The sequence below is a fragment of the Aspergillus udagawae genome (assembly GCF_001078395.1).
Source record: "Aspergillus udagawae IFM 46973 DNA, scaffold_3, whole genome shotgun sequence".
Classification (NCBI taxonomy): domain Eukaryota; kingdom Fungi; phylum Ascomycota; class Eurotiomycetes; order Eurotiales; family Aspergillaceae; genus Aspergillus; species Aspergillus udagawae.
Window position 1 is genome coordinate 1,982,530 of NW_025091266.1, and position 24,575 is coordinate 2,007,104.

A 24,575-nucleotide genomic window follows, 5' to 3' on the forward strand; every position below is an offset into this window, starting at 1 on the left:
CTACAAGCACAGTACATTAGAGCCCTAAATACCTACACCCTAACTTCTTTTGATGCCTTTCTCTTCTTTTACTGTGATCTAACACCCGCTCAGGAAAATACAGTGCAGATGGACCTTCGCACCCCGTCCGCCTTGCCAGATATTACAGATATAGGAACATTTCCTTCCGGCGGCGCCTACTCATCACGAACTTCTTCTGAGCCTCATGCATTGTTAGCGCAGCTGCTCAAAGCGCATTTCCTGCGCCTACGGAAGACGCTGCTTCTTACCATTCGTTTGGAATTTGAAACTGCCCATTTATTGGATTCTAGTATAGGCCCTTTATCCATCGGCCCGGCGCAAAGTGAGCTTCGTTTTGAGCATTTGCCGGCGCACGGTGAAGGTGAGGGCGCTGGTGGGCAAGAGACCAGCGCAAAGGATATGGACATTGAGGCTGGAGATTATGGTACGTACCCCTGATGGCGAGCCTGCAAAAGGTGGTAGAATCGACAATCCGGATGACGATAACTAGGAAGATATTAGTGATGATGACAAGGAGGACGACGCGGAAGAGGAAGAAGGGGGCAAAAAGGACAAGCCGATTTCCAGCGACAACGAAAGCGACAGTGACGCTGGCAAAACTTTCTTAACATTCAGCCAGCAGCTCTATCAAAACCACCTTTGCTTTGTGGTTTCCAACGGGCCGAGTGCTAGCCATAGGCATGCCCTAACTAATAAGCTTATCTAACCTAATCTAGGAACATCCCCAAATTAAAAGCCAACCAACCACAACTGTTCTGTTAGGATGACCACTTGTGTAGATCTCTATACGACTGGAATTATTAACATCACACATTTGTGCCATATAAATGGAGGCAGGACGATAACGGTTATATCGATGTTAATGGACAACCCCTGACAAGTTTTTAACACCTATTGTCCCTCAATCAACTTCGGGTATGGCATGGCTGCAGGATGCTAGATGAGGTAGTCGTGGGAGCTATAAGGACTCGGATTGGATGATTTGCAATAAACTTTCTGCCAGAGTTGCCTATTCCCCCTCCCAGCGTCGCAAAGCAAATGGGTTCTGCACCTGTCATGTTGGTAACCACAATCTCTGGGGAGTATTCTGTTGAATTGTCCTGAATTTGATCATATTCCGCTTGAGCAAAGTCTGGAAGTCGTTTAACAATGAGAAATAAACTTTCTTCCCCATATTAAGGGCCGTGGAATATTGCTTCCATAGCCGGGAAATCTCCGTTTCCGCCGATTCCTCCGGTGATCTGACTTGTACTATTCATGGGTAGTTGGCCTTAGCGCCTTGGATTCTACTAATTAGTCACTGGGGCGATTAGGTAGTCCTGAGTAGCGCATATGGAGTCCAGGCGTGAGTCCGCCCTTGAGCAAAGAGTGTACGTGGTGACTCCGGTTTCCGGAAGCACTGTCGACCAGAGGTCCCTCTTCCGAGGTGCTTCCATTGCCAACGGGTTGAGCCCCTCGTGTGGTCGTGTAGGGAAACCCCGCGACGTGGACATTGCACCGGCGACCACCAGCGTCGGCATTGTGCGCCTGTATTGAAATGGCTTCAAAATAGATTAACTAGTGTCGATGGAACTTCGGCCCAACCTCACTTTTGCCCAATATCTCACTATTTAAGAAATAGTACAAGATTAAGTGGACGTCGAAAATGGCGTATTCGTGTTTTTTCAGCTCCACGTCTTCGGGACGTCCGCATGTCTAAATAATTTAAAAGCAAGCTATGCCGCTGCTCAAAACAACTGGATTTTACCCAGCCCAACCCTTATGCTTCTGTTCTTTCCCTCTCTGGATCAAAATATCGCACGATCAACATGGTGTTCGGCTCCGCGTCTAGAGATATCTACCTCAGACAGGAGGGACTCCCACTCTCCTTATGCGCCACGTGTAAAGTCGGCGACGACGACGAATGGAAGTACAGTGAGATTAGCATCGACCGTAATCTCGGCCTTGCCAGTGACGGGAAGTTCGATATCACAGGTTGCTTCATGGGTTCGCGGCTTGGATGGACAAATATAATGAAGCCCGGGACTCTTCAACTCAAAGGGACAGTCATGTATGGCACCCTCATAGATGAGCTGGGTGGTCACGAAATGTCGATTTGCCCCGACCTTTTCATCGACAATGACAGGGGAACTTTGAAAAAGAGGATCCCGTACGTCCTGCAGATGATTAATACTATTAAGTTTGATATTCCTCTTGCTGATCACGAATGAATAATCCGTGCCCAACAGTCCGAACGACATCTATAGTAGTGTGCTCGGGCTCAAGCTGGATCCCAACACGGCTGTACTCAGTGGCTATTGTCTTGGACATGACGGTAAGCTCCATTATTCAGAGCTGCCGTTGGACGAACATTTCGTGAACGACAATGGAATTATCAAGAGACAGGAAGGTGGCGACTTCGCTAGCACCGCCACAAATATCTACCTTGACAATAACTGGGTTTTGTGCGCCGACCTCCTGCAGTATAACCCAAAGGGTCATTACAACTCCGTTGAGATTGAATTTGCTCAATATGTTCACATCGAGGACGGAAAATTCGTCATGGATGATCCGTAAGTGCATATATTCTCTCTCGAGAGAATTCCAAGTACTATGCATTCTAATGCGGAGTGCGATGGATAGTGCAGGGCTTTTTGACTTGCGAGGCCCTATCATGCGGTTTCTAGAGGATATACCAGTTGTAAGTTATGCTATCGCTGGGATAGATGAGCTGGAGGGTGACGAGGTCAAATTTAGAAACTGATCGTACCATGTTCTGCGTTTACTGACCATTTTGCAGGACGAGGCTAAGCGCGCCGTGGCAGAGTGTACCTATTCTACTCTTGTCACAGCCGGCGCGATCGTTGGTTTTGCTCTCACTGGGCCGATTGGAGCTTCCATTGGATCCGCGTTTGGTTCGATGTTGGGATTAGGAGCCAGGGCTGCCATTGGGTGTTCTATAAACGACCCAAATTTGCGAAACCAAGTAACAACTATCTCGACGTTCCAAATCCTTATGGTAGGGGTTTCGGTCGCCCTGGCGCTGCCAATCGGCATGATAACTGCTGGCCTCACCGAAGCCCTGGAAGAGGGCCTCTTCGAGGACGGAATCATAGCGAGAGCCTTGGAAACCGCGATCTCCAAGGGGGATGAAAACTTAGGCAAGTTCGGTTTACAGTCAGTGGGAATAGACGAGGTGAAAGCGTACATCACTCACCCCCATCTTTGACCAAGTTTGTTTTTCCACTAGAGCTGCTACTCACTGGTTCTGCTTTTGCATAGGATCATTTTCAAAATTGTCGGCGTCATTCAAGACGATTTGGCGCAGGGAAAGTCGAACGAGGAAATTGAAGCCGATATCAGACAGTTATATGGTGATGATGACGGTGACGGAGTGAATCCTCTCAATGACGTGACACGGGCTGTCAAACAAGCAGTAACGACGGCAGCGAACAAGGCATTGCAGGACGCGGCACTGGAAGTCGAGAACACAGTACAGGGAGTAGCACATGATGCGGCACAGGCTGCAGTGCAGGAATTAATACAGGATGCAGTGCAGGAGGTAGGGCAGGAGGCTGCAAAGGAGCTCCTGCAGGAGGCAGGGGAGAGTTCAGCACTCCTGGACGTTGAGGCGGCAGCGCAGGCCGCAGTAGATAAGTGGGTACGAAGCATCAAGATGGCAGCACAGGACCCAGTGGCCAATGGGGGAGGACAGCCAGGGACCCAGTGCGGACGTTCCTGGAAGTGATGTGGGATATCAAAAAGGCACGAGAAGGAGCAGCACAGTTCGTTAAAGACTCAGTTGCTTCTCCTGAGAAAGAACTGGAGAATGCGAAAGACACTGCGCGGAAGCCATTCCAGGGGGCAGCGGGGGACGCAGCATCAAAAGCCATGGCCGCGGCGGCGCTCATCGCGAACCTGGTATTGGAGGTCAAGGCGGCAGCAACGGCGGAAGAGCCAGCCGCAATCGCTCTCGCAGCAGAGCAGGTTGACGAAGCAATGCAGAAGGCAGTGCAGGATGCAACGCTGGCAGTCAAGCAGAAAGCAGCAGGGGAGGCACAGGATGCAGCTCAGGATTTTAAGGAAGCAGTGCACAAGGCTGTCCAGAAAGTCAAGGATGCAGAACAGGAGGTTCAAAAGGCAGTCCAGGATGCAGTACCGGATGTCGAGCAGACAGCAATTGGGAAAGTAAAAGACGCTGCAAATGCTATGGCGTGGCAGGAGGAAAAGGGAGGAGCATCGCCGAATGACGACGATGTCAAGAGGGCAGCGCAGGGTGCAGTGGAAGGGGCAGTGCAAGATGCAACGGAGTCGATTCAGCCTATAGCAGATGCGGCACTGCAGACGGCACTGCAAGAGTTACAGGCCGGGCCGGAGGTCCAGAAAGCAGTGCGGGAGGCAGCACGGGATGCAGTTGAGGATGCGCTTTCAGAGATTATGAAGGCAGTGCAGGATAGTGTGGCAGATGCAGCTGGAGACGCAATGCCTGTTTTTGGAAACCCCAGGCCTAATCTTTTTGGTGGCATGGAACCCTGAGTGGAGCGTTCTGTTATGTTATTCAATCCATGCGTGCCAACTTCTTTTAATATGTTCGTGCCCTCAAATATCTAATTAATTAGGTTCAATAGCTCCATCCTAATCCGCTAGCCATAACATAGTTTGCCTGTATATACTAGGTTAATCATCAAACCAAGTGTTATCTCCTAGTAGTCCTAGAATCGTCCTTTCCAGCAGAATGATTCGTCTCCAACGGCTCCCGAATAAACCGCAGCACCGCATCCAGATATGGCCGCTGGCTTGGCAAAAAGTGACGACCAGGATGCCGCACCACAAACCCTTCTTCTCCGGCTCGCTGGTGAACGCATCAATCAAGGCCCGACTCCTCGACCTTCCACAACCGCATCCAAGGACTCAAGCACACGCAACACCGGCATCCGCAGCGGCGGCTCTCGTTGAACCCTCAGTACCTCGGGCCCGGATACCGGAACCCGCTGTATGCCAGCGCTAACTCGAATGGCGGATTCTGGAAGCCCGGAGCCGCAAAGGCCGTCGGAAAGGACATAGTACTTTCTCTTAACCCTCTTTCGCTGGGCAATGCATGGCTTCAGCATCATCATTCTTTCCTATCTATAAATTCTAGTACAAGATCATAGATCAGAAAAGTCAGACTTTCATCCCCCTTGATATTCCGCGTATATGCGTTTACCATACAAACGCTATTAGCTGGGATCGGCTAACAGAATAGTAACCATAATAGTCGTGGCTAGCAAAAGAGGACTGCCAGGTTACAGAGCTCTACGTTAAATAGCGCATAGGATAAGATAGTAATAGGACCTAAATACAGATGAGGGCTTCATGGCGGGCCAGCATCATCAAAATCTCAATATGAGTGATTTCCTTCATGGTCACTACCATGCGCGTGGCTTTTCGCGATAACAATCCTATCTGAATGAAGGGATACTCCCGCCTCCGTAACAATCTTATCCAACGGATCCCTCTTCAAAAACATCATCTCGCAGTGATTGATATGAGCCAGATTATTGTACCTATGCTCAATGACGGTGCCAGTCTTGGAAGCCAGAAACATCTTCTTCCAGTAATACGCACAATGGACCAGATGCCACTGATGCGTCGCAAAGAAATGGCCTCCCATTTCGGGAAGCATGGAGACTTGCTCCAGGGAGAGGACTTTCGTGCCGTTCTTATCTGCGTAGTATGGCCAGCTTCCATCTGTATTGGGACCGGCTCGCTCAAACTGCTCGAGAAGTTCGTCGTTTCGGCATGCCGGAGGAAGCCATGCTGCTGCGAAGGAGTCGTATCTGCAGTTATTGTTCCGAGCCTCCTGGATGGTGTCGCCGCAGTTACAGGATATATATCGGCGGAGTCGGAGAAGGGCCAATGCTCGAAGTCCTAGATCAATGAGGCCGAAGGAAGCCAGAAGCAGAATGAAGATATCCTTCGTTTGGAGGCGGCTCGTCCGGTATCTCTTGCAGGCGTTTGGGATTGCGACTCCATCGTCGGTCCCGCTATCATGGTAGGAGTCGCCATATTCAATGCTTCTCCTCTGGATGAGACGTTCGTACTGAGGCATCGATGGGTTTTCAGGATCCCGTTCCTGTGATAACACCTCCCCCGGAATGTTCTTCATGTTTCTGATTGCGTTAGCTGAATGACCTGTCTTATAAAAGTCCTGCTCGATGAGAACGGAGACGTTGTACCAAATATAAACCCTTGCGGACGAAACTTGCTTCGCACTGGCCCCCTCTGGTCCAACGCCCGTTTCACTGAAAATATCGTAATGTCACTTACACCGCTAAGTCCCTTGCTGGCAAGTTGGGGAACTCGAGCTGCAAGGAGTTAAGCATCCGGCAAGGAATCCTGATAAAAGTCTGCAACACCTTCGACCCCTGCCTCAAACTACATGCCGCAACACTCACATATTTGTTTAGCACAGGAAAAGCCGTAGAGGTCAATCGTAAACAAAGAGAGAAACCAAATGGCCTTCGGTAGAAGAACCTTTTTTCTCGGCGAGGTCTGTCATTATCTGTTGACAGTAGAGAAACAGCTAGAATGATGCTCCCGGGCCTATGCTGCAATATCTCAGATGAGGCCCAATATAGTCTTATTTTAGTATTGCAGGGCTAATACCAGCCTTCTAAGTCTTCTAAGGTAAAGTAAATGGTCGCTATCACCAGGGAGATAGCGCAAACGGGGCATGTAACCCGAACTTGTATGTTGCTGGACTCCAATTCTAAATGATTTGCGAGGACGCCAACATACACTGAGATTCGATCCATTAATAAGTCGGATTTATCGAGCTAATATTGGATCCGACCGACCTAGTATCCGAACCTGTGCTACCCAAGGCTCTATGACTTGCCATGCACCCTCATGTACGCTTCGTCTTATCTCCCAGGTCCGGCTGTAGGTAAGAAGGGCGCAATTGAAGGATCCGGTTGAACTGGGTAGTCATCCGGCGGCTCTTTCATTGCCTGAAACACCTCCTTTGGGAGCGAGTTCTCGTTCACATAGGCCAGCAGCGCCTCATAGTCGCGACAGACATGCTTATTCATGAAATCTGGAAATGGCTGGTCCCACCCGTCCACCCAGTTGAAAAGGATCACATCAACGGGACTTTGACATTTTATGAACTGGGCCAGGACATCGATGCAGTGAGAGATATGGGCCGTGTGCTGTGCATCCGGGTTATTTCCAAAGATGGGAAAATAATAGTACTCATAGGAGATCTCCTTGCGTAGCATATCAAGACAGTGCAGAAGATGGAAAACCTCCGTCTGGGCAAGGTAGGCATCGGGCCCGAAGCCGAACTTATCAGGGACTCGGACGGCGAGTGCTGGGTCCTTGCCGAGACGACGGATCTCTTCTGCCGAGATGAGGATCGGGAAGACGCCACTACTGATTCTGAACCATTCTGCGTCGGCTTCGTCGCCTTGAGGGATGCGTAGGAGTGATGGGGGATCGGGGTCATACAAGGAGCCATTGGTTGTCAGAACGAGTCGTGGAATGTCGAATCGCTCTAGCAGTGGCGCTGAGGTTGAGCGTTAGTCTGCTTTCTCTCTGTTTGATATCTGACATTGCTATGTCGAGATAAAACTCACCGTAGTACGATGCCGCTTTCCATTTATCCTGATCGCTAAGATGTCGCATACAGGACTGAGTAGATAGCGGTGATAGGAGGAACAGAATCGAACCACAGAATACCAATATGTTCAATGATATGACCCACGTAGTCCAAGCAGCACACTTATGTTTAGGGCTCCGTCTCAGCTCCTGTCCATCGTTGCAAATAAAGAAATATTTCCTGGATCTGGACCGCAGCGAGCCGTTTAAGAGACCCATCTCAGAATCTTGTTCACTATTGCTCTCGCGAAGACTCTCTTCTTCCTTAGCAAAGGCGTCAATGTCCCTGTCCTTTGTATCGTCAGCGGCCATGATGTGCTTTTTGCTTTCCATCAGATTGGGCCTGCGGTTCAAAAAAGAAGAGCGATTTGTTTTAGCCACCTAGAATGAGGGAGATGATCCATGGGCATGATTGCGTTTATGTAATCATCGACAATCAACTGCATATATATCAGCGCTGCTACACTAGACCCTTGCATAGAAAGAGAAAGGGAATGCCGCACACCTATAATTCATGGAGCAATTGTGTAATACGCAAAGCCCTATAATATATCTATATTCTCTGCGGCAACACCATGCGTCAGATGGAATGTTGGTGTTTGGGGGCTCCTTGCGATTTGGGTGTTGGGTTGTGGGAGCGGTTATCAGGGCCTAATTATAAGGTCTTCAAATGTTACGTTGTACAAAAGACATGTACAGTACAGACTACACCGCCCATATTGTGTACTTCCGAGCAGATATAGGGTCTATGATATTCTCGGGGTCATGATTGCGTAGAGATGCCTCAATTGCTCTGAGGGTTTGGGGGCAGCTAGATGATGCAGCCTCTCCCGTGACCCTGGTTATGTGATACAACATAACAAAGTACAGATTACATGCATTATAGACTACACCGCTAGTGATTGAGCCAACGCTCGGGTTTGAATCCATAGTATTGCTACATTGAATAAGGCCCTGTATCATTGAGTCTCACAGTGCAAGGGATATCAGAACAACATGCAGGCTACGAAATGACTCAGTTCGTAAGGCGAGGTGAGGAGAAATGCAACTGAACAGGATCATTGACTCAATTTCTACTCTGGGTATGGACTTGCTGTTCCATTCCAGCGGTGACCGAGACACAGTTAAGCTGAAAGCCCTCCAAGGCGGGCTATAAATCTGCCATACTTTGCCGCAATGGACAACACGAGCCAGATTCAATTTAACCTCAGAAGAAGCTGAACCTACTTGGCAATACATAGCCCGTGATAAGGAAGCTAGTTATTGCATTCTTCCCTCCTACTTCGCAGATATGCAGATGAAGCTCGTTGCTGCACTGTTGGCACTTGGCTTGCCATTAGCTTTGGCTGCTCCAACGCGTATGAATCACATCTATCCTATCTTTGGTTTGTTTTACTGACTATTATGTGTAGCTGGCAAGGATAGCGAGGCCATTCCATTCTACCCGAAGCGTGACAACGAGGGTGAAGCCATTCCATTCTACCCGAAGCGYSACAACGAGGGTGAAGCCATTCCATTCTACCCGAAGCGTGACAACGAGGGTGAAGCCATTCCATTCTACCCGAAGCGYSACAACGAGGGTGAAGCCATTCCATTCTACCCGAAGCGYSACAACGAGGGTGAAGCCATTCCATTCTACCCGAAGCGCCACAATGAGGGTGAAGCCATTCCATTCTACCCGAAGCGCCACAACGAGGCTGAAGCCATTCCATTCTACCCTTGAAAATAAGGAGTGAACTCAAATCTTTACACCGGATCACCCCAGCATTTTTAACGCAGTATTCAAACTATCGACGCTCGTTTCGTCCCTTATACATTGCGTACGTTACGACTTGTCACGTGGCAACATTCTGTTCCTGAATATCTAAGCTCGGTCCTTGAACGCTTGACTGTTTTAAGAAATAACACACTCATTTTGCTGCTTTTATCACTTCATGACGAACCTATCTTTGAGCAAGAAGTCTACTACTCAAAATACTGCCCTCTTTAAATTATAATTATATCTATATTCTTTCCCTTTCTTACTAAGGTATAAGTATTTATTTACCTAGATCTCTTCTATTCACCTCTCTAATAGCTTAATAATAAGCTACTAGTAGTTATAATAAATTAAGCAGAAAATTTCTAAGTAGGTCTAGTGTAAAGTCTAAGCTATAAGCTATTAATTACTACCTAAAATAATTATTATAGCTATGCTCTACTAATAAATAAGGTATAGCTAATAAAACCTTAAAAGAAAGCCCTCGATAGGTTAAAGAGAATTTAATTAGTTAAGTATAAGTAACTATAGGTACTTATAGGAGACTACTCACCCTATCTATTCTATACTTATCTAGAATCACCTATGCTCACCTAGGGTTGCGCAACTAAAAGTAGTGTTGTATAATAGCTACACCTAACCTTTTGACCACGTTGAAGCTACACACCAGCTGGTTAGTAGTTGGGTGGGTGACCACCAGCGAATCCCAGCTATATTTTTTTTTTTTTTTTTTTTCACTTAGTCTCACTTACTGAACTGCTTGAAAATCCAATCAAATTATAGTAAATAGTGTTATGGTGGCATAGACAGTAGGTTTGGTATGCGCAGTGGAAATCCATCATGACTAGCATGCAACATAGCATGTGTAATAACCTTGGATCACACCATTATACAACTAATAGCCACTACCTATCTAGCTTGGTTCTGTTCATATTATTAGTGTTACTAGAAGCACTTTCATCTCCATGACCAGTTTGAGGCCAGTTGTCTGATAGTAGGAGGGCTAGATACCTGAGTAATTATCTATTTAGCCTTTATATATTGAGCTTACAACCTCCTTATTTGCACTTTGTCAGTAGGTTCATAGCTTTCCATTCTCTACTGCTGTGATGCGTGGGAATATGGTGAGCAATCTGCCTAATATGGCTTCCTGCAGGGACAGTTTAGGGAAATTTACAGGGCTTTATTCATCATCCTCCTACTTCAGAGGCCCAATGTCCAGCATGTATTATTGCTTAGACAAAATAGGCTGCCAGACCTCTGCTGCTTTCTGTAGTGATGTCTTAAGGCTCTGATAGAAGTTACTAAAATGAGAATAAGGATAAGAGCCTTGCTCTGAGCTCCTTGGTTAAAAGATAAAAGTATGGACTGATAAAATAATTCTTCTTCATTGTTGGACACAATAAGGGTGGTAAAAGCTGCTCGAATTAAGGAGTCTTTTGTTTCTATAAGCTTGGTATGCTCAGTACCTTGCAATCTCCCTTCCCAGAGTAGTTAATGAGGCTCATCTTTCACAGGCATGTTAGCTGCTCGTGGATTGACATCTAATCCTACGCATGGTATTCATTATTAATGATGACAACCAGAGCCGTCAGATTGTGATGCGTATATTTGATGTCTGCATCTCAAACTCTTCTAGTTCTACTCTGGCGACATACTATGCAGAGGATTTAATATCTATTCCTAGCACCCTAGATGGGATGGGAGCCCACCATTCCATGATCTATTGCCAATAATCTCTGGAAGTAGTGGTTTCGGTCAATATACTGTCCCTTTTAACATCGTCAGACGCCACCTTTTCATCGCTGCACCATCAATAGGCGTAGGGTAAATTGGAGTAAATGAAAGCTCAACTGTGTACACATCTCCTTTACTCCTACGCTCCGGAGCCAGGCATAGGATTTCCCCCAGTCGACCCTTGTGGTCTCCGTATGCTGCTTCTCATAGAGGCATACATCTTTCGTCTCTTTTCGAGGGCCTCAAGAGCACCACTCCCCGTGGACTGTGGCCTGCTCTGGGGTAAGCCCACCGGCCCGAAAGTGCAGGTGAGTTCCCGATTCAACAGGTCGGGAATCGACTGTCCGACTCTCACACCCGAGTTAACTCCATAACTCGAACCTGGCATGTTGGCCGAGGCAGCTTCGCCTTGCCCCGGAGCTGGTCTACTGAGGTCCCTAGCCCTAGAGGACTGATCCGGCAATTGATCATTTGAATGGCTCTGAGATTGAGACTCATTCGCCCCAGAGGATGGGTATAGGGCCTTTTCGTAGGGGATCACATGGCCTGCCGCTTCGGCAATGATCACTCCAACGACCGCATCTTTAACGACGCCCTTTAGCACTGTCTTGAAGGATTCTTTTACGAGAGCGTAGGATGCAACTCGACCCAGCTGGGTTTGTATGGCGGTCTTGAATGCGCCGGATACGACCCCCGCGCCAACTGCCCCGAGGGCCCCGCCGACCAGTCCACCGAAGGCATCGACTGCCACCGATTTCCAGGTTGGCGTCCTTCCATCTGCCAGATCGCCCAAGGCACCCGCTGCAACACCTGCCACAACCCCCGCCGCGATTCCGACACCGATTTGGATCGCCAGACTTGCACCCCCTGTGAGGATGCCGACCCCAATACTGACTGCCAGTCCGGCCACCGCGGTGATAAGATTCTTCCAACTGAACTTCTTGAAGAGCTTCTTGAAAAAGCCAAAATGCCCACTGGGGTCAATGCGGTTGATTGGGTCACCGGAGCAGTAAGCATAAGGATTGATCTCGCCGGTGGTAAAGGGGCTCCATGAGTCTGGCGTAAGGAACCGCATCGTGACTGGGTTGTACACGCGGTACCCATTGCCTAAGTGGTACCATCCGGTCACGGGATCACGCCACTGTCCATTGAAGGCAATAGAGGGCGATGACCCTGCGGCGCTGTGGCCATATGGCGTATATTGCTGATGGTGAATCTGACCAGGCTGGTGGGCATCCAACCAGGTAAGAACGGATTGATGGCCGTCAGAAGCCCACAGTTGAGTTTGCGTGGCGGTCCCCTCTTGTACGGACTGCCCCCAGTATTCATTGCCGTCAGATATATAGCTCACATGGCGATCCCCTGACTTCGTTGCGATGAGTTTGTCCTCTCGGTAAAAGAGATAGGTGTCTGGCTGTTCGGGGATCATCTGACAGATCAACCGTCCAGACGCGTCGTAGCGGTACTGACTGACGACCGCACCACTTCCATCTCGGATTGCTTGCAAGCGGTTCACGCTGTCATATTCGAGGGTGCGACCGTGCTCGTCTCGGGTCAGGCAGCCGTTGGCATCGTACTCCAGGTCGATTTGAGCCCTAAAATCCGGGTGGGTGTTGGTAATCCGGATGAGCTGGGTTGGATCCGCTGCGCTGTGTGAATAGCGCGAAATATTTTCACTCCCATCCTCAAAGTGGGTTCTCACTTCCACTAGATTGTCATATTCGTCGAAGCTGAAGTGTTGGCTTCGAAGACGGCCCTGCTCAAGCGAAGGCAGCTGGCTCCCCTCGCAATTGTACTCAACAAGATGATTGTGGATATCGTACACGAAGACCTCATCTCGTAAAAGTTTGCCATCACCGTCTTCCAGGTGCCGCGTAGTGACTAGCCCTGTCTCACCGTACGATTGGGTTAGCTGGTAGACCTTTTTGGTCCCTTGGAAAACAGTCCGCTCGACCTCCCGGCCGAAGTCATCATAGGAGAGACTCGAGGCTAGGCTAGCATTGCGTGCTTTGTCCTGCACTTCTGTGCGTGTTAGACGGCTTGAATTATCGTACGAGAAGGAGACTTTCAGTGTCTCTTCGTTCGCTTTCTCCAGGCTCATCGATTTCATTCGTCCAGCAGCATCATACTCGGCCTGATATTCTTGTCCGTGCACATCCGTGTAACCGAGCAACTTCCCGGCCATCGAGTATGTCGACTGTGCAGAGAAGCCTGCGCCTTGGGCGATCTGGATCGTTTCGTGACTTAGGCGCCCCGATGGAGAATACCGGAGGTCCCGGGTGCTGTAGGAGGATGTGAGCAGTGTTGGAAGCCCACTCTGCGGGTCATAGCCGTACGCATCTTCAACACCCGGGCCAATCACTTCTGTGACTGCGTGGCTCAAGCCCGGCTCATAGGTCAGATTGGATTCATGACCCTTTTGCGTCGTAATCTGTGCCGGTTGTGGCATGCTGCTCCGATACATTTGCTTCGTGATTCGCGCGCCGACAGTTCTCTCCGTGACCCGATCCAACCCATCCAGGGACTGCTCAGCCAGAGTGATGCCATTGACTTTGACTGCGATAGGTAACGTTGCAGCGCTTTGGATCGCATAGTCGACAGTGGCCACCCGGCCCCCGGGCCAAGTGGTCTTCGTGACGCGGTGAAAGGTATCGGATTCGTACAGCGTCTTGCGACCTAAAACATCTTCCTTCTCCGCCAGGCGGCCAAGGCCATCGTAGCGGTACTCGACCTTGCTATACTGGGTTCCATCTTTTCGCAACAGCGTAGTCTGGGTCGGAGCGCGGGAAACATTTAACTTAGTGACAGTTTGTCCTTCACCCTCGATCTTTTCTGTCCGGGTCAAGCTGATCGGATCTGTGAGCACGACTGTGATCAAACCACTGCTGTCTGTTGTCCTCCAGACCTGCCCCCAGTTATCGTATTCCAGTTCCTGACTACTGCGTTGTTCCACTGCAGTACCCTTCGTAGTCAGCCAATCAATCTCGGCTGTTTTGTCGCACTGGCCCTGGGCATTATAGCCCCGCTCCTGTACCAGGCGGAAGGTGCCGCCATCGTCCTGTTTTTCCACCTGGCATATCCGTTCCAGACCGTCGGTAATATATCGCGATCGAATGCCCTTGGCATCCGTCATTGACAAGAGCCAGCCGGTTCCGTCCTGGTTGATGGAGTACTCATTCTGGCGCGTTGCTTCATATCGGGTGCCCAGTGCAGCCGTGGCTTTGAGCATCCGGCCGAGTTTGTCATACTCGAAGCGGTCCTGCACGCCATCATCATCTTTCTGGAGCAGGGGTAATCCGGAGCACAGCGAAAAGGTTGTCTCGTCTCTGACGATAACGCCGTCGAAGGTTGTAGTGGTCAGAGCCCGCTTGAACTCGACGCTGCTTGGATACTGATAGACCGATGTCTGTACCGTAGCATAATTTTGAGATACCCATGTGGTCTCCTGTTGGATGCGCCCATGGTCTCTTGACCCCGGCTGGTTGACATATGCGAACTCTGCGCTGCTCAGTAACTGGTCCCCCGCGCGGGTGGCACGGTCCTTGACAGCGACAAACGTGTTCGTCGGGGCATTGGTTGCTGTAGGAAGTTCATGGTACGTAAAGCGCTCACTCCGAGTGGGTGTGGGGTATGAGGTTGTCGCCGGTGTCAGCGTTTCAGTCTTCAGATAGCGCTGAAAGCCATGAGGATCCGCCGGGCACAGCACCTGCCCAGACCCAGACAGCTTTTCCCCTTCTGGCGGATAGTAGGTGCGATCAGTCGTCACGCCGTCGGCTTTGACTTCTTGCGTTGGATTCCCCCATTCATCAAACACATATCTAGTAACTTCCGTCCGCTCCGCCTGACTTTGGCTGTCTGCATAGGCTATCGTCACGCTTTTCGGCAGCTGGTATTGCGCAGGCTGGTCATCGAATGATGTAAGAGGAGATGCGTAATATTCGATGGTCTGCGTGGTCTTCTTCGTGCCCTGCTGCTGCTGAGTCACGACGGGAAGATGGAATTTGTTGTACTCGTACGTTGTTTTCATTCCGCCTTCGACCTCCACCGTTGAGGTATACTGATATTCCGAGCGCATTTGATACAGATTATCTCCGGTAGCACTCCAATCTCGGCCACCATTGTACCCGAGAAAGTTATACGTGGAGTAGCTGTATGACGTTCTGATCGCGGGCTGCTGGCGGCCCGGCCGCACGACGTGAGAAATCACATAAGGGATCGCGTCATACGGCGCCCGGGCTGGCATGCGATGTCCGTCCCGTTTATAGTTTATTTCTTCAATCAATCCTATGGGACTTTTCACCTGCGAGAGGCCGGTGAACTGACCCAATGGCACGTAAGAGAACTCCCAAGGTGGCATCTCGCTCACTGGCAACTGGAGTTCCTTCAACTGGTTGTTCCTTTGAACGAGGGTCAAGGTGCTAGCTTCCGGGGTGCCAGGGTTCTGTGTGATCCTTACTTGGGAGGTTTCGTACCGCACCTCCAGTAGATCGTCGCCACCATCCTGGATCTTGCTGAGCCGGGGCTGTGAGCCCGATCGTTCCCAGATGAACCGGAGGGAGCGACCATTGGAGCCGTACAGCGCAATCGGGACGGATCGATCATACGTATCATTCGCATTGGACAGAATTTCTGTCTGGCCTGACTTATAGACCACCTCATAGCCCGAGTCAATCTTCCTGGCCCGGAAACTTTTGAGTTTTTGTTCCTTGACAAGGAAAACACTGGCTGTCTCGGTGACCTGGTAGTTCTCCCCGGTCGACAGTATCAGTGTCTTCCGTTGCCGGTGCTCGTACGAGGACAGATTAAAAGACCAGCCGGTGCCAAGGCCGACGTCCTGGGTGTTGAGAGCATGATAGCTGAGCGTGAGCTTGAATTCGGGGCAATTGCGCGTCTGGGCCGGTGCTTCATAGATGTCGACCGAGCATGAGTATTGTCCAGTGCGAGGGTCCACCCCTTTCTGAACGAAGCTCTCAAAATTAAAGCCCTGAGAGTAAAAAGGAGTTTGACTGGACATGTTTCTTTTCTTTTTCTTCTTTGAAACTATTTCTTAATAACGTGGGCGAAATGAAGGGCTTGAGGATGAGGGTGATGGAACCATATGGCAAACTAAATATTCTTATATACTCATCACATTTTCAAATTTCCCACTGGACAAGAAACATTGTTTGCCAACCACATACTTTCTCCTGTCGTATTCCGAGTCGACATGTACAATGTAGGTGTCGGTTCTCCGCCAACCGCGTTCGCCGGAAATATCCTCTGGCATCCGTGTCAGGAGGTTATCGTTGCATCTCAATAGCGGGGAACCTGCAGGAGAGATCAAGATATTCAGCTGAGAGTCCATGGGGGGGAGGGAGTTCGGAATGAACACGGTTGGTAAGTTGTTAACATGTGTATATGCATCTTCGTGCTCAGCTCCCAGCTGCTACTACATTTGAGCATCCATATATGATTAATCTGTATACTTATTTTCTATTGGGCATCATTACTGTCAAGAAGCCATGGTTACATTCAATTAGCGGGGAACCTGCAGGAAAGATCAAGATATTCAGCTGAGGGTCCACGGGGCGGTCCGGAACGAGCATGGTTGGTAAGTTGTTCACAGGGGTGTATGCATCTTCGTGTTAATCTCCCAGCTGAATCTTCGTTTAAGCAGTTATCCTTGGATATCTGTATGAGCCATATTCCTATTAGGTAAAATTTCATCTACAGTGCCCAATGGACAGGGCAGGAAGTGGAAGACCTCAAAGCCAATATTGCATGCTACAGCATCATAATATATGTTTCTATCGAGCATTGTCAGAAGCGCCCGAGGCAGCACATTTGTGAGTGGCGACAGTCTGCCATGCAGCGTCTAGAGGGTCTGTTCCCCCCCCAATTTGTCAATGCCAACACATCAGTTGTATCTCAGAGACATTATCGTCGGGAGACCCGTGCTGCATGGGGAGTCGGGCAAAACATATATATAACCCCCCTCAAGATACCTCTCCAAAGTACCCTTCTTTCGGTAGCAAAAATCTTCATTCTCATTTCATATCCTCTCGATTAATCAGGATCTCCACATACTTTATCATGGCTGTACAGTGGGAAGTCACCGATTTCAGGGTTGAGACCAGCCCAGGCGATCATACCCGAGATAGCCTCTTCGCCAATGGTCAAATGCAGGTACCTGTATTTGTGTCGATTGCAGCGATCAATCCGACCACCGGTGCAGGCCACACGCTAAGCGCGGCGCAGCTTAATACGATCAAGCTGGTGGACTATTTCAGTCCTACTACGCAACTGTCGGCCCCTTGGACTTATTCGGGCCAGGAAAACGAATTCCACCATGTGTTGCCGTCAGCTGCGAGTACTGAGACGCCGCAGACCGACGCGTCCAACCAAACTACAGCGTTGCAAAAGAAAACCTGGTGGGTTTCGAGCTCGAGAGTCGAGCACAAGAACATCGGGGCAAGCATCCAGGCTCCCAATGGGACCATCTACCATACCGGCGGCGGTGGGCCGGGCAGGTTTGATTCCCATGTGACCATCACCGGTATAGCCCCCCTCCATTACAACATGAGCAATGTCCAGTTCGACCGAGAGGATACCAAAAATGGGACGACTACAAATGGGAACTTTGCATTCGATCAGGACAATTATTATTTTTCAAGCAAGGCCCATCGATTTCAAAAAGTCGAAGTCAGGGGCCATTTTTTTGACCCGGCGAACGATCCACCGAGTGAGCGATGTTATTTGCGAGTTTCTAAGGGGGGAATCTTCGAACAAAGCTACCTGCACTACTTGTGGCCGATGGGCTCGCAACAAACAAGGCAAGCAGGGCACAAGAACGCACGAGCCGATATTACAATCAATCAACGACAGGGTGCCCTATGTTTCACCCGCTTCACTCTTGGGGGCATAGGCAGATTATACCCCGATAATGGTGGCTGGTATACGAATCAGTTCACGATATATGATCAATATGGCAATTGGGGGAAATTCCAAGCAGGTCATGACGGTTCAAAAAACCTCATCACCATGTCCGCTGTCAATTCGTTATTGGATGAACAGTCCTCGCCCAGCGAGAATTTCACACCCATCAGTCCAGAGGAGGCGGCTTCTCTTGATCTGGAAAATTGACGAGAATGTTAAGCCACCCTATGCTTTTGTCTACCTGTGGAGCAATGAAAGCTGAAAGCAGATCAAACCCCCGTGTTAGACAAGTTTGAACGCATGTAATCGTCCTTGATTTCGGATCGCGGTGGCAGGTCGGTGACCAAAATATCCGGGCTGTTTCGGCCTGACCGTTCAATTTTACTTTTCGGGTGATTTTATAATGCCTGCTTTGTTTTGTTGTCCTTCAGGTAGTATTAGATCTTGTTTTTTTGTATAAGGTTCTTTCCAATTTACATCGAAGCCATGAATGGACTTTTGAGGTGCTGGTAAGCTGCATCATCCTATTAAGAATCAGCTTAAATCCAAGACATCGAGTGAGAGCAAGTATACGTAGTGTCCATTTAACTTTATTTGCTTTAAGCTCAGAGTGATAATAAATCGTCCAAGGTGTACACTTGTGTATATGATGTTGTGCGGAGAAAGATTGGATAAACTAGACTCATAAAACTCGCGAGTCCGCCCTTGACTACTTCTTGGAATAATCAGCATGGCTACGTAATTTGATAAGTGTTCAGGTGTTTTCGGTATTGTCAGCAGCTGATTATGGAGGGTCCCCTTAATCGTGTGGAACTTCTGGGATCGCTATTCTATATGGTATGTCCAGTGTGCCTAATAAGCCCATAAAGGCAGTATTAAATGAAGCTAAGTTGACTGTCAGGATATATATTTACAGTCCGCCTCCTTCCACTTTGATCAAATCAGTAATTCAGCCAATCCTGGCCTAAACAGCTCAGTCCCTACAAGTAAGGTATATTAGAGCCCTAGTACCTACATCTTAACTCCTTTTGCTCCTTCTTTGCGCCTACAAGCCTTAGCCAGACATCATTGAGGTCCTTTCAACCGTCACCTCCTCTTGCACTTGGATGGAGTGGCCATACGGCCCTCTGGGAGAACCCACAAGCCTCTCTTCGTCCGTTTCTCTCACATGTTGAACATACGACGATGTCTCGCCGCGAGGCATATCAAACTCAGTATCTCCCAAAACTGTCGATGTTGTGGTGTCCAGATCACCCTTCCGAGGCTTTTTGCCCAGGGGCTTCATGTTGATCACCGGGTTCGATTCGCCGCTCTCGTCATGCTTCTTATAACCCTCGTTGGATTCTTTGAACCGCGACCCGTGGACGATGTGGCGGTATAAGGGGCGAACGGTGGGGATGCCGACGCAGATGAGTGTCGCTGCCATCTCTACAGCTGACCATATGACCAAATCAACTGTGGACTCTGGGGTGTGCCAAAGATGTTAGTTTAATAAACTCTGGAGATGATAGGAGCACAGGGCTACTAACCGGTGTAATTGGCGCTTGCGAGCCCGCCCAAGTCAATCGTTCTGATCACACCGCAGATACCGGCGCTGGGACAGTCAGCGTAATCCTGTGAGACATGGAAGGGCTGGCAACAAACATAAAGCCCAGACTCAAACTAATGGCGATGATCAACTTCTCCTTTTGCTTCATGTTCAGATTCCAGATGAAGATCCAAGGCAGGATGGCAAAGTAAAAGTCCACCGCGGCACACCATGCTAAATTGGTCAGCTCAAGTCTGGCTGCGTTCTCACAAATAAATGAAACTCTTACAGCCAAGCAACACTGAAAAGGGAACAATGTTGACGACAGTCCGCCCGGGGACGCGCGGATCATAAATGGACTTAGATGGTAGCCGCTGGGTCCAGAACATTATGGCCGTCAAGACCGAGACAATAGACAAGCTGACCATGGATACCCAAATCGACACTCGATGCCATGTCTTGACCACAAGGCGGAGGAGGAATATACCAACAGACAGCTTGGCGATGGCCATTCCCAGGACGGCAAACGTTTGCCCGATCATTTCCAGGTAGATCGCTTGCACCGCCTCGTCCAAGGACAATGTCTTGATGGGATGCCCGAATCCGTGCTGATTGGAAATAGTGAGAAACACGGTGTACAGCAGCAAGAAGACCTGGCATCAGTCAATCCATGAAACATGTGCAAGACAATGTTATAATCGTACCCAGGCAAGGTTGTACACATGATCGTCCATGCCGAGTGCTTTGATGATAAAGGTTCTCGTGTACAGGCGCAGAGGCACAAAAATGAATGACAGTATTGTCATCGCCCACATGACGGCGATGGCCTTTGCGCCTTTGTCCAATGCCATTCTGAGGTATTCTGTTCTGAGGAGGCTGTTCTTTGACGTTGACCGAGGGGAATGTCTGATGTAGCTGGCTGGCTTCAAGCAGGTAGATATACAAGCAGTTTCGTACTTTCTACTCAAAATAGAACGTCCCTGAGCTGCCATTCCAACGGCTTGCTGAAGATCAATAATTGACGTTCCGCATTTCCGAACGAGCGCCTCGATGATCCATCAACTTGATAGATATCAGCCATAACCACAATTTCGGGATGATCGCCTTTGCCCACATATCCCAAATATCGAAAGTAATTTGAGTGATCTGTCCACAGGACAGGCTATAGGGCAGGAAACTTCTTCCGTAGTTTCTTAAGTGATAGGTCCCAACTCAAATAGATTAAGCTTTGTATCCCTCCAATCATAGTTGCGCTTGGAGCGGCAGGTGAGGTGTCAGATTCGACTAGCACTGCAAGGTGTCATCTGGCCCCCGCCGTCGGTTTGGCAAGACGCACAGGGCAAGACGCACAGGACAGGACGCACAGGACAGGACGCACAGGTCACCCGCGGCCTGGTTGCCTCTGAGGAAGGTTTCCAATTGGGTCTTGACATGTAGGCATCTCGTCCGATGGGACCAATCGGGGGTATCCCTCATGCAGCCACAATGGTACTTTGGCCATGAAGACGGCCCGTGCGGACTGAAGTTACCTATTTTGTCTCATCTGTGCATTAGCGAACGATATCGGGCGTTAATCAAGGATCTAGACCCCAGCTTCCAATCTACGGTCGGCAGCCTTCCCAGGCAATAAATTAGTGCCATGGGAGACGTGTAAATACTACAGACCCAGGCTCCTGCCCCTGTCGATTTCTGTATCTCTTTCTGTTTCATACCCTAGAAACACAATACATTGTCACCCCATCATGGACGCATTTCAGTCTGTGGCGTTCGACTACGGTCGGAGAGGCCTTGTCAATCCATTCTTTGGAGCTCTATGCACTGCTCTCGTCATCTGGTATCTGGTGACGTATCTCATCTCCCCTTTACGCCGCTTCCCCGGCCCAATTCTTGCAGGTATGTGAGGTATACCCCTGATCCTCTTGCAACTCCCCTAATGGAAGTACCTGTGACAGGGTGGACCAACCTCTGGCGGATATATCATGTCCGGAAGGGGAAAATGCAAATCCTCACCACGGATCTGCACAAAAAGTACGGTCCAGTGGTTCGGATTGCGCCCAATGTGGTTGACTTGGATATGCCCGAGTTGATCCGCACGATCTACAGCACCAGGGGCGACTACCGCAAAACCGAGTTCTATCATGCAAGTAGTGCAAAGAACAACGGCAAAATCATCTACAATCTCTTCAGCGAGTGTGATCCGCAGGTGCATGCGCAGCAGAAGCGGCCGATCGCAAAGCATTACTCCATGTCGGGTGTGCTGCCGCTGGAGCCCCATATCGATGAGACTATTGGCGTCCTGTGTCAGAGACTGGAGGAGGAGTTTATTGATGGATTGAAAGCCGGAAGTCTTTGTGACATCGGCCAATGGCTGCTCTACTGTAAGCGAGGCATCCTGGCCACCAGTCACTTGCTTATTTGTTTTGGCTACAGATACCTGGGACGTGGTAGGAAAAGTCACCTTCAGTGAACCCATCGGGTACCTCGAGAAGGGCTGTGATTTCGACCACACCATCGCCATTTCCGACAAGGCCATGGACTACTTTGCTTTGGTGAGTCAACTGCCCATTCTCGATCACCTCCTGGACAAGAATCCCGTCTACCGGATCGGACCCCCGTCGTTCGGAAACATCACCAACATCTCCATCCAACACCTCGTCGACCGCCTCCAGGGCAAAGATACAGCATACCATGACCCAGCCAAGCCAGATTTCCTGGACAAGTTCATCGAAGCAAAGTCCATCTTCCCCGACGTCGTCGACGACGCCCAGATCATCTCCTACCTCATGATCAACATGATTGCCGGCGCGGACACCACCGCCATCACCCTCAACGCGGCGCTGTACTTTGCGCTCAAGAACCCAGCCGTATGGAAACGATTGCAGGACGAGGTTTCAACCCTCTCTCCTGGATCAACCACAATTGTGCCGTTCAAAACTGCGCAGGATCTGCCTTACCTCAACGCGGTAATCCGCGAGGCTATGCGCATGCATCCCGGTGTCGCCATGTGTCTGGAGCGCTACGTCCCAGACGAAGGCCTCACCCTTCCAGACGGACAGTATATCCCTGGCGGATGCATCGTCGGTATGAACCCCTACGTGCTCGCCCGCAACAAATCCGTCTGGGGCGAGGACGCCGAATTCTTCCGGCCGGAGCGGTGGCTTCGCGACGAGACCCGCGAGACCGAGGAGGCGTACCAGGAGCGCCTCAAGCGGATGAATGCTGCTGACCTGACCTTTGGTGCTGGGAGCCGGGTGTGTATTGGCCGGAACCTGGGGATGATGGAGGTGTACAAGGTGGTGGCCACGCTGGTCTCGAGGTACGAGGTCGAATTGGCGGACCCGAAAGGGGAATGGAAGACGCATAATAGCTTTTTTGTTCGTCAGGAGGGGATTGAGGTGAGGCTTCGTCGGCGCAGCACTTAGCCGGATCAGTATCTCTTGTTTAGTGAATTTAGTTCTGCGTTTATTGTGATTAATCAAGAAGATGATAATGTGGATATCATTCATGTAATTGCCCAAGGTATACATGAAGAATAGCCAGGGAGAATATGTCTTAGACACCTAAAGTGGCTGTTAAAGTGGCACTGACTGATGTTTATGTACAAGGCTTTGTATAAATATCATGAAGATAGCCAAGGATGAGAGATATCCGCCCTGTCTATCAACTTGACCTCTAAGCTCGATTCCACGCCAGTGTGCTCAAAAGCGGCATCCCTCCAAACCTGGAGAACACATTCCTCGGGCGCATATGCAGCTGGATCTGTCCAAGTTGCTGTTGCAGCTTTTTCGTTTACCTCATACATAAACCCGTGACTTACCAAAGTAAAGACACACTTCAGATCCATACATTGCAGCCGTGGCATGTGCTGTGCTGCCCTTCCAGCTGAGATATAGAGTTCCTGAAGAAGTTCCATTGATGCTTTTGCACGGTATCTTGGATGCCAGTTCTCACGAAGCGGTCGCAAAGCACCCCCATCCTCTATATCCTCAATAGGCTCTATTTCAAAATACCGCTGTCCGGAAGGGCTTTTGTCTCGATACTCGAGGCGGAATATGGTTAGATTCGGCCAAAACGGGGTCTGTGCATTCCCATCATCATTAACAGGCCAGAATAACTCTTTTCCTACAACAGCATACTGCAGAGACAGTGATGTAAGTTGCTGTGAAAAGCCCCGGAACTGAGTACTGAAGAGGTCCTCCAGTTTCCCTTGGATAAGGTTGATGGGTTCGAGAGTCTCATTTCCCGATTCCTCAGTAAAGAATACGAGGTCAAACCTCTGTACTGAATGTGGCAAGAGATGTAACGAGTTCGCGAACTCTGTGATAGGGGTCAGCTTGATAGATATACAATGGGATAGAACCTACCATTGCGGTTGCGCGTGCGGAGGTCTTGATCTCGTTTTTCGTTATCCCTGAGGTTCAGTATCATTTTCTGTAACCGTGGCATCTTTGATGCAATGACAGCTGTTGCTGAGGGTCTAATTAACCGTTCATATCTTGTCCCCCCAAAAATAGAAAGTGTCGTTACTGCCGTCACAGGCAGAAGCCTTTTCAGATTTTCCTCAGATATATGGAGGTAAGATCTTTCAAATCTGCAGTCTGGTAGATCCTCCTCTGGTGCGTCGGGAGCTGCTTCACACCGTGGTCTGTCTCGCCTACTGGCGTAGGTAGGGGACTGTGCCTGAATGAACAGTTCGATTCCTCGGTGGTTCTCTGGCCAAGTTGCTAGAATCCGGAGAATATTCTGTATTGTTTGGATAAAAGTTTTATTATTGCGACTGTGCTCAGCAGCTGTGTCAAAGTAGGCACGCGCCCTAATATTGTATGGCTGAAGTTGGATAATGAGACGAATTTCCTGAACATAACTTTGCCTTTGCTTATTGCAGGCAACAACTTGAGAGAATTTCTTTAGCCGCTGGGGGGTGTTCAGCTTGAGTATGGCAAACGTGCGCTGCTCAATGCAGGCCTGCCACTCCCGGCTAACTGTTGCATATGG

At 49.5% G+C, this 24,575-nt stretch overlaps 8 protein-coding genes across 8 annotated transcripts; 4 read left to right on the forward strand and 4 right to left on the reverse strand.

The window, feature by feature from the left end:
* Positions 1 to 108: 108 nt before the first annotated feature.
* Positions 109 to 1,557, forward strand: Aud_004547 (uncharacterized protein; the record flags this gene model as incomplete). The annotated part of the gene is made up of 2 exons (XM_043289487.1): positions 109 to 445; positions 1,349 to 1,557. 2 exons carry the CDS (start codon positions 109 to 111, stop codon positions 1,555 to 1,557), a joined length of 546 nt encoding a protein of 181 aa, XP_043145422.1.
* Positions 1,558 to 1,829: 272 nt separating this feature from the next.
* Aud_004548 (uncharacterized protein) lies at positions 1,830 to 4,536 on the forward strand (the record flags this gene model as incomplete). The annotated part of the gene is made up of 6 exons (XM_043289488.1): positions 1,830 to 2,170; positions 2,250 to 2,573; positions 2,644 to 2,701; positions 2,801 to 3,177; positions 3,283 to 3,657; positions 3,696 to 4,536. The coding sequence occupies 6 exons, from the start codon at positions 1,830 to 1,832 to the stop codon at positions 4,534 to 4,536; spliced, it is 2,316 nt and encodes a 771-aa protein (XP_043145423.1).
* An 844-nt stretch (positions 4,537 to 5,380) lies between these two features.
* Aud_004549 (uncharacterized protein) lies at positions 5,381 to 6,148 on the reverse strand (the record flags this gene model as incomplete). The annotated part of the gene is made up of 1 exon (XM_043289489.1): positions 5,381 to 6,148. One exon carries the CDS (start codon positions 6,146 to 6,148, stop codon positions 5,381 to 5,383), a length of 768 nt encoding a protein of 255 aa, XP_043145424.1.
* Positions 6,149 to 6,905: 757 nt separating this feature from the next.
* On the reverse strand, positions 6,906 to 7,953 carry Aud_004550 (oxidase ustYa family protein; the record flags this gene model as incomplete). The annotated part of the gene is made up of 2 exons (XM_043289490.1): positions 6,906 to 7,549; positions 7,620 to 7,953. The coding sequence occupies 2 exons, from the start codon at positions 7,951 to 7,953 to the stop codon at positions 6,906 to 6,908; spliced, it is 978 nt and encodes a 325-aa protein (XP_043145425.1).
* A 3,323-nt stretch (positions 7,954 to 11,276) lies between these two features.
* Aud_004551 (uncharacterized protein) lies at positions 11,277 to 16,151 on the reverse strand (the record flags this gene model as incomplete). Its single annotated transcript, XM_043289491.1, has 1 exon — positions 11,277 to 16,151. The coding sequence occupies one exon, from the start codon at positions 16,149 to 16,151 to the stop codon at positions 11,277 to 11,279; it is 4,875 nt and encodes a 1,624-aa protein (XP_043145426.1).
* A 1,058-nt stretch (positions 16,152 to 17,209) lies between these two features.
* On the forward strand, positions 17,210 to 18,259 carry Aud_004552 (uncharacterized protein; the record flags this gene model as incomplete). Its single annotated transcript, XM_043289492.1, has 1 exon — positions 17,210 to 18,259. One exon carries the CDS (start codon positions 17,210 to 17,212, stop codon positions 18,257 to 18,259), a length of 1,050 nt encoding a protein of 349 aa, XP_043145427.1.
* An 847-nt stretch (positions 18,260 to 19,106) lies between these two features.
* Aud_004553 (uncharacterized protein) lies at positions 19,107 to 20,431 on the reverse strand (the record flags this gene model as incomplete). The annotated part of the gene is made up of 5 exons (XM_043289493.1): positions 19,107 to 19,516; positions 19,582 to 19,646; positions 19,697 to 19,814; positions 19,870 to 20,233; positions 20,285 to 20,431. 5 exons carry the CDS (start codon positions 20,429 to 20,431, stop codon positions 19,107 to 19,109), a joined length of 1,104 nt encoding a protein of 367 aa, XP_043145428.1.
* An 891-nt stretch (positions 20,432 to 21,322) lies between these two features.
* Aud_004554 (cytochrome P450) lies at positions 21,323 to 23,002 on the forward strand (the record flags this gene model as incomplete). Its single annotated transcript, XM_043289494.1, has 3 exons — positions 21,323 to 21,473; positions 21,533 to 21,958; positions 22,011 to 23,002. 3 exons carry the CDS (start codon positions 21,323 to 21,325, stop codon positions 23,000 to 23,002), a joined length of 1,569 nt encoding a protein of 522 aa, XP_043145429.1.
* Between the last annotated feature and the right edge of the window lie 1,573 nt (positions 23,003 to 24,575).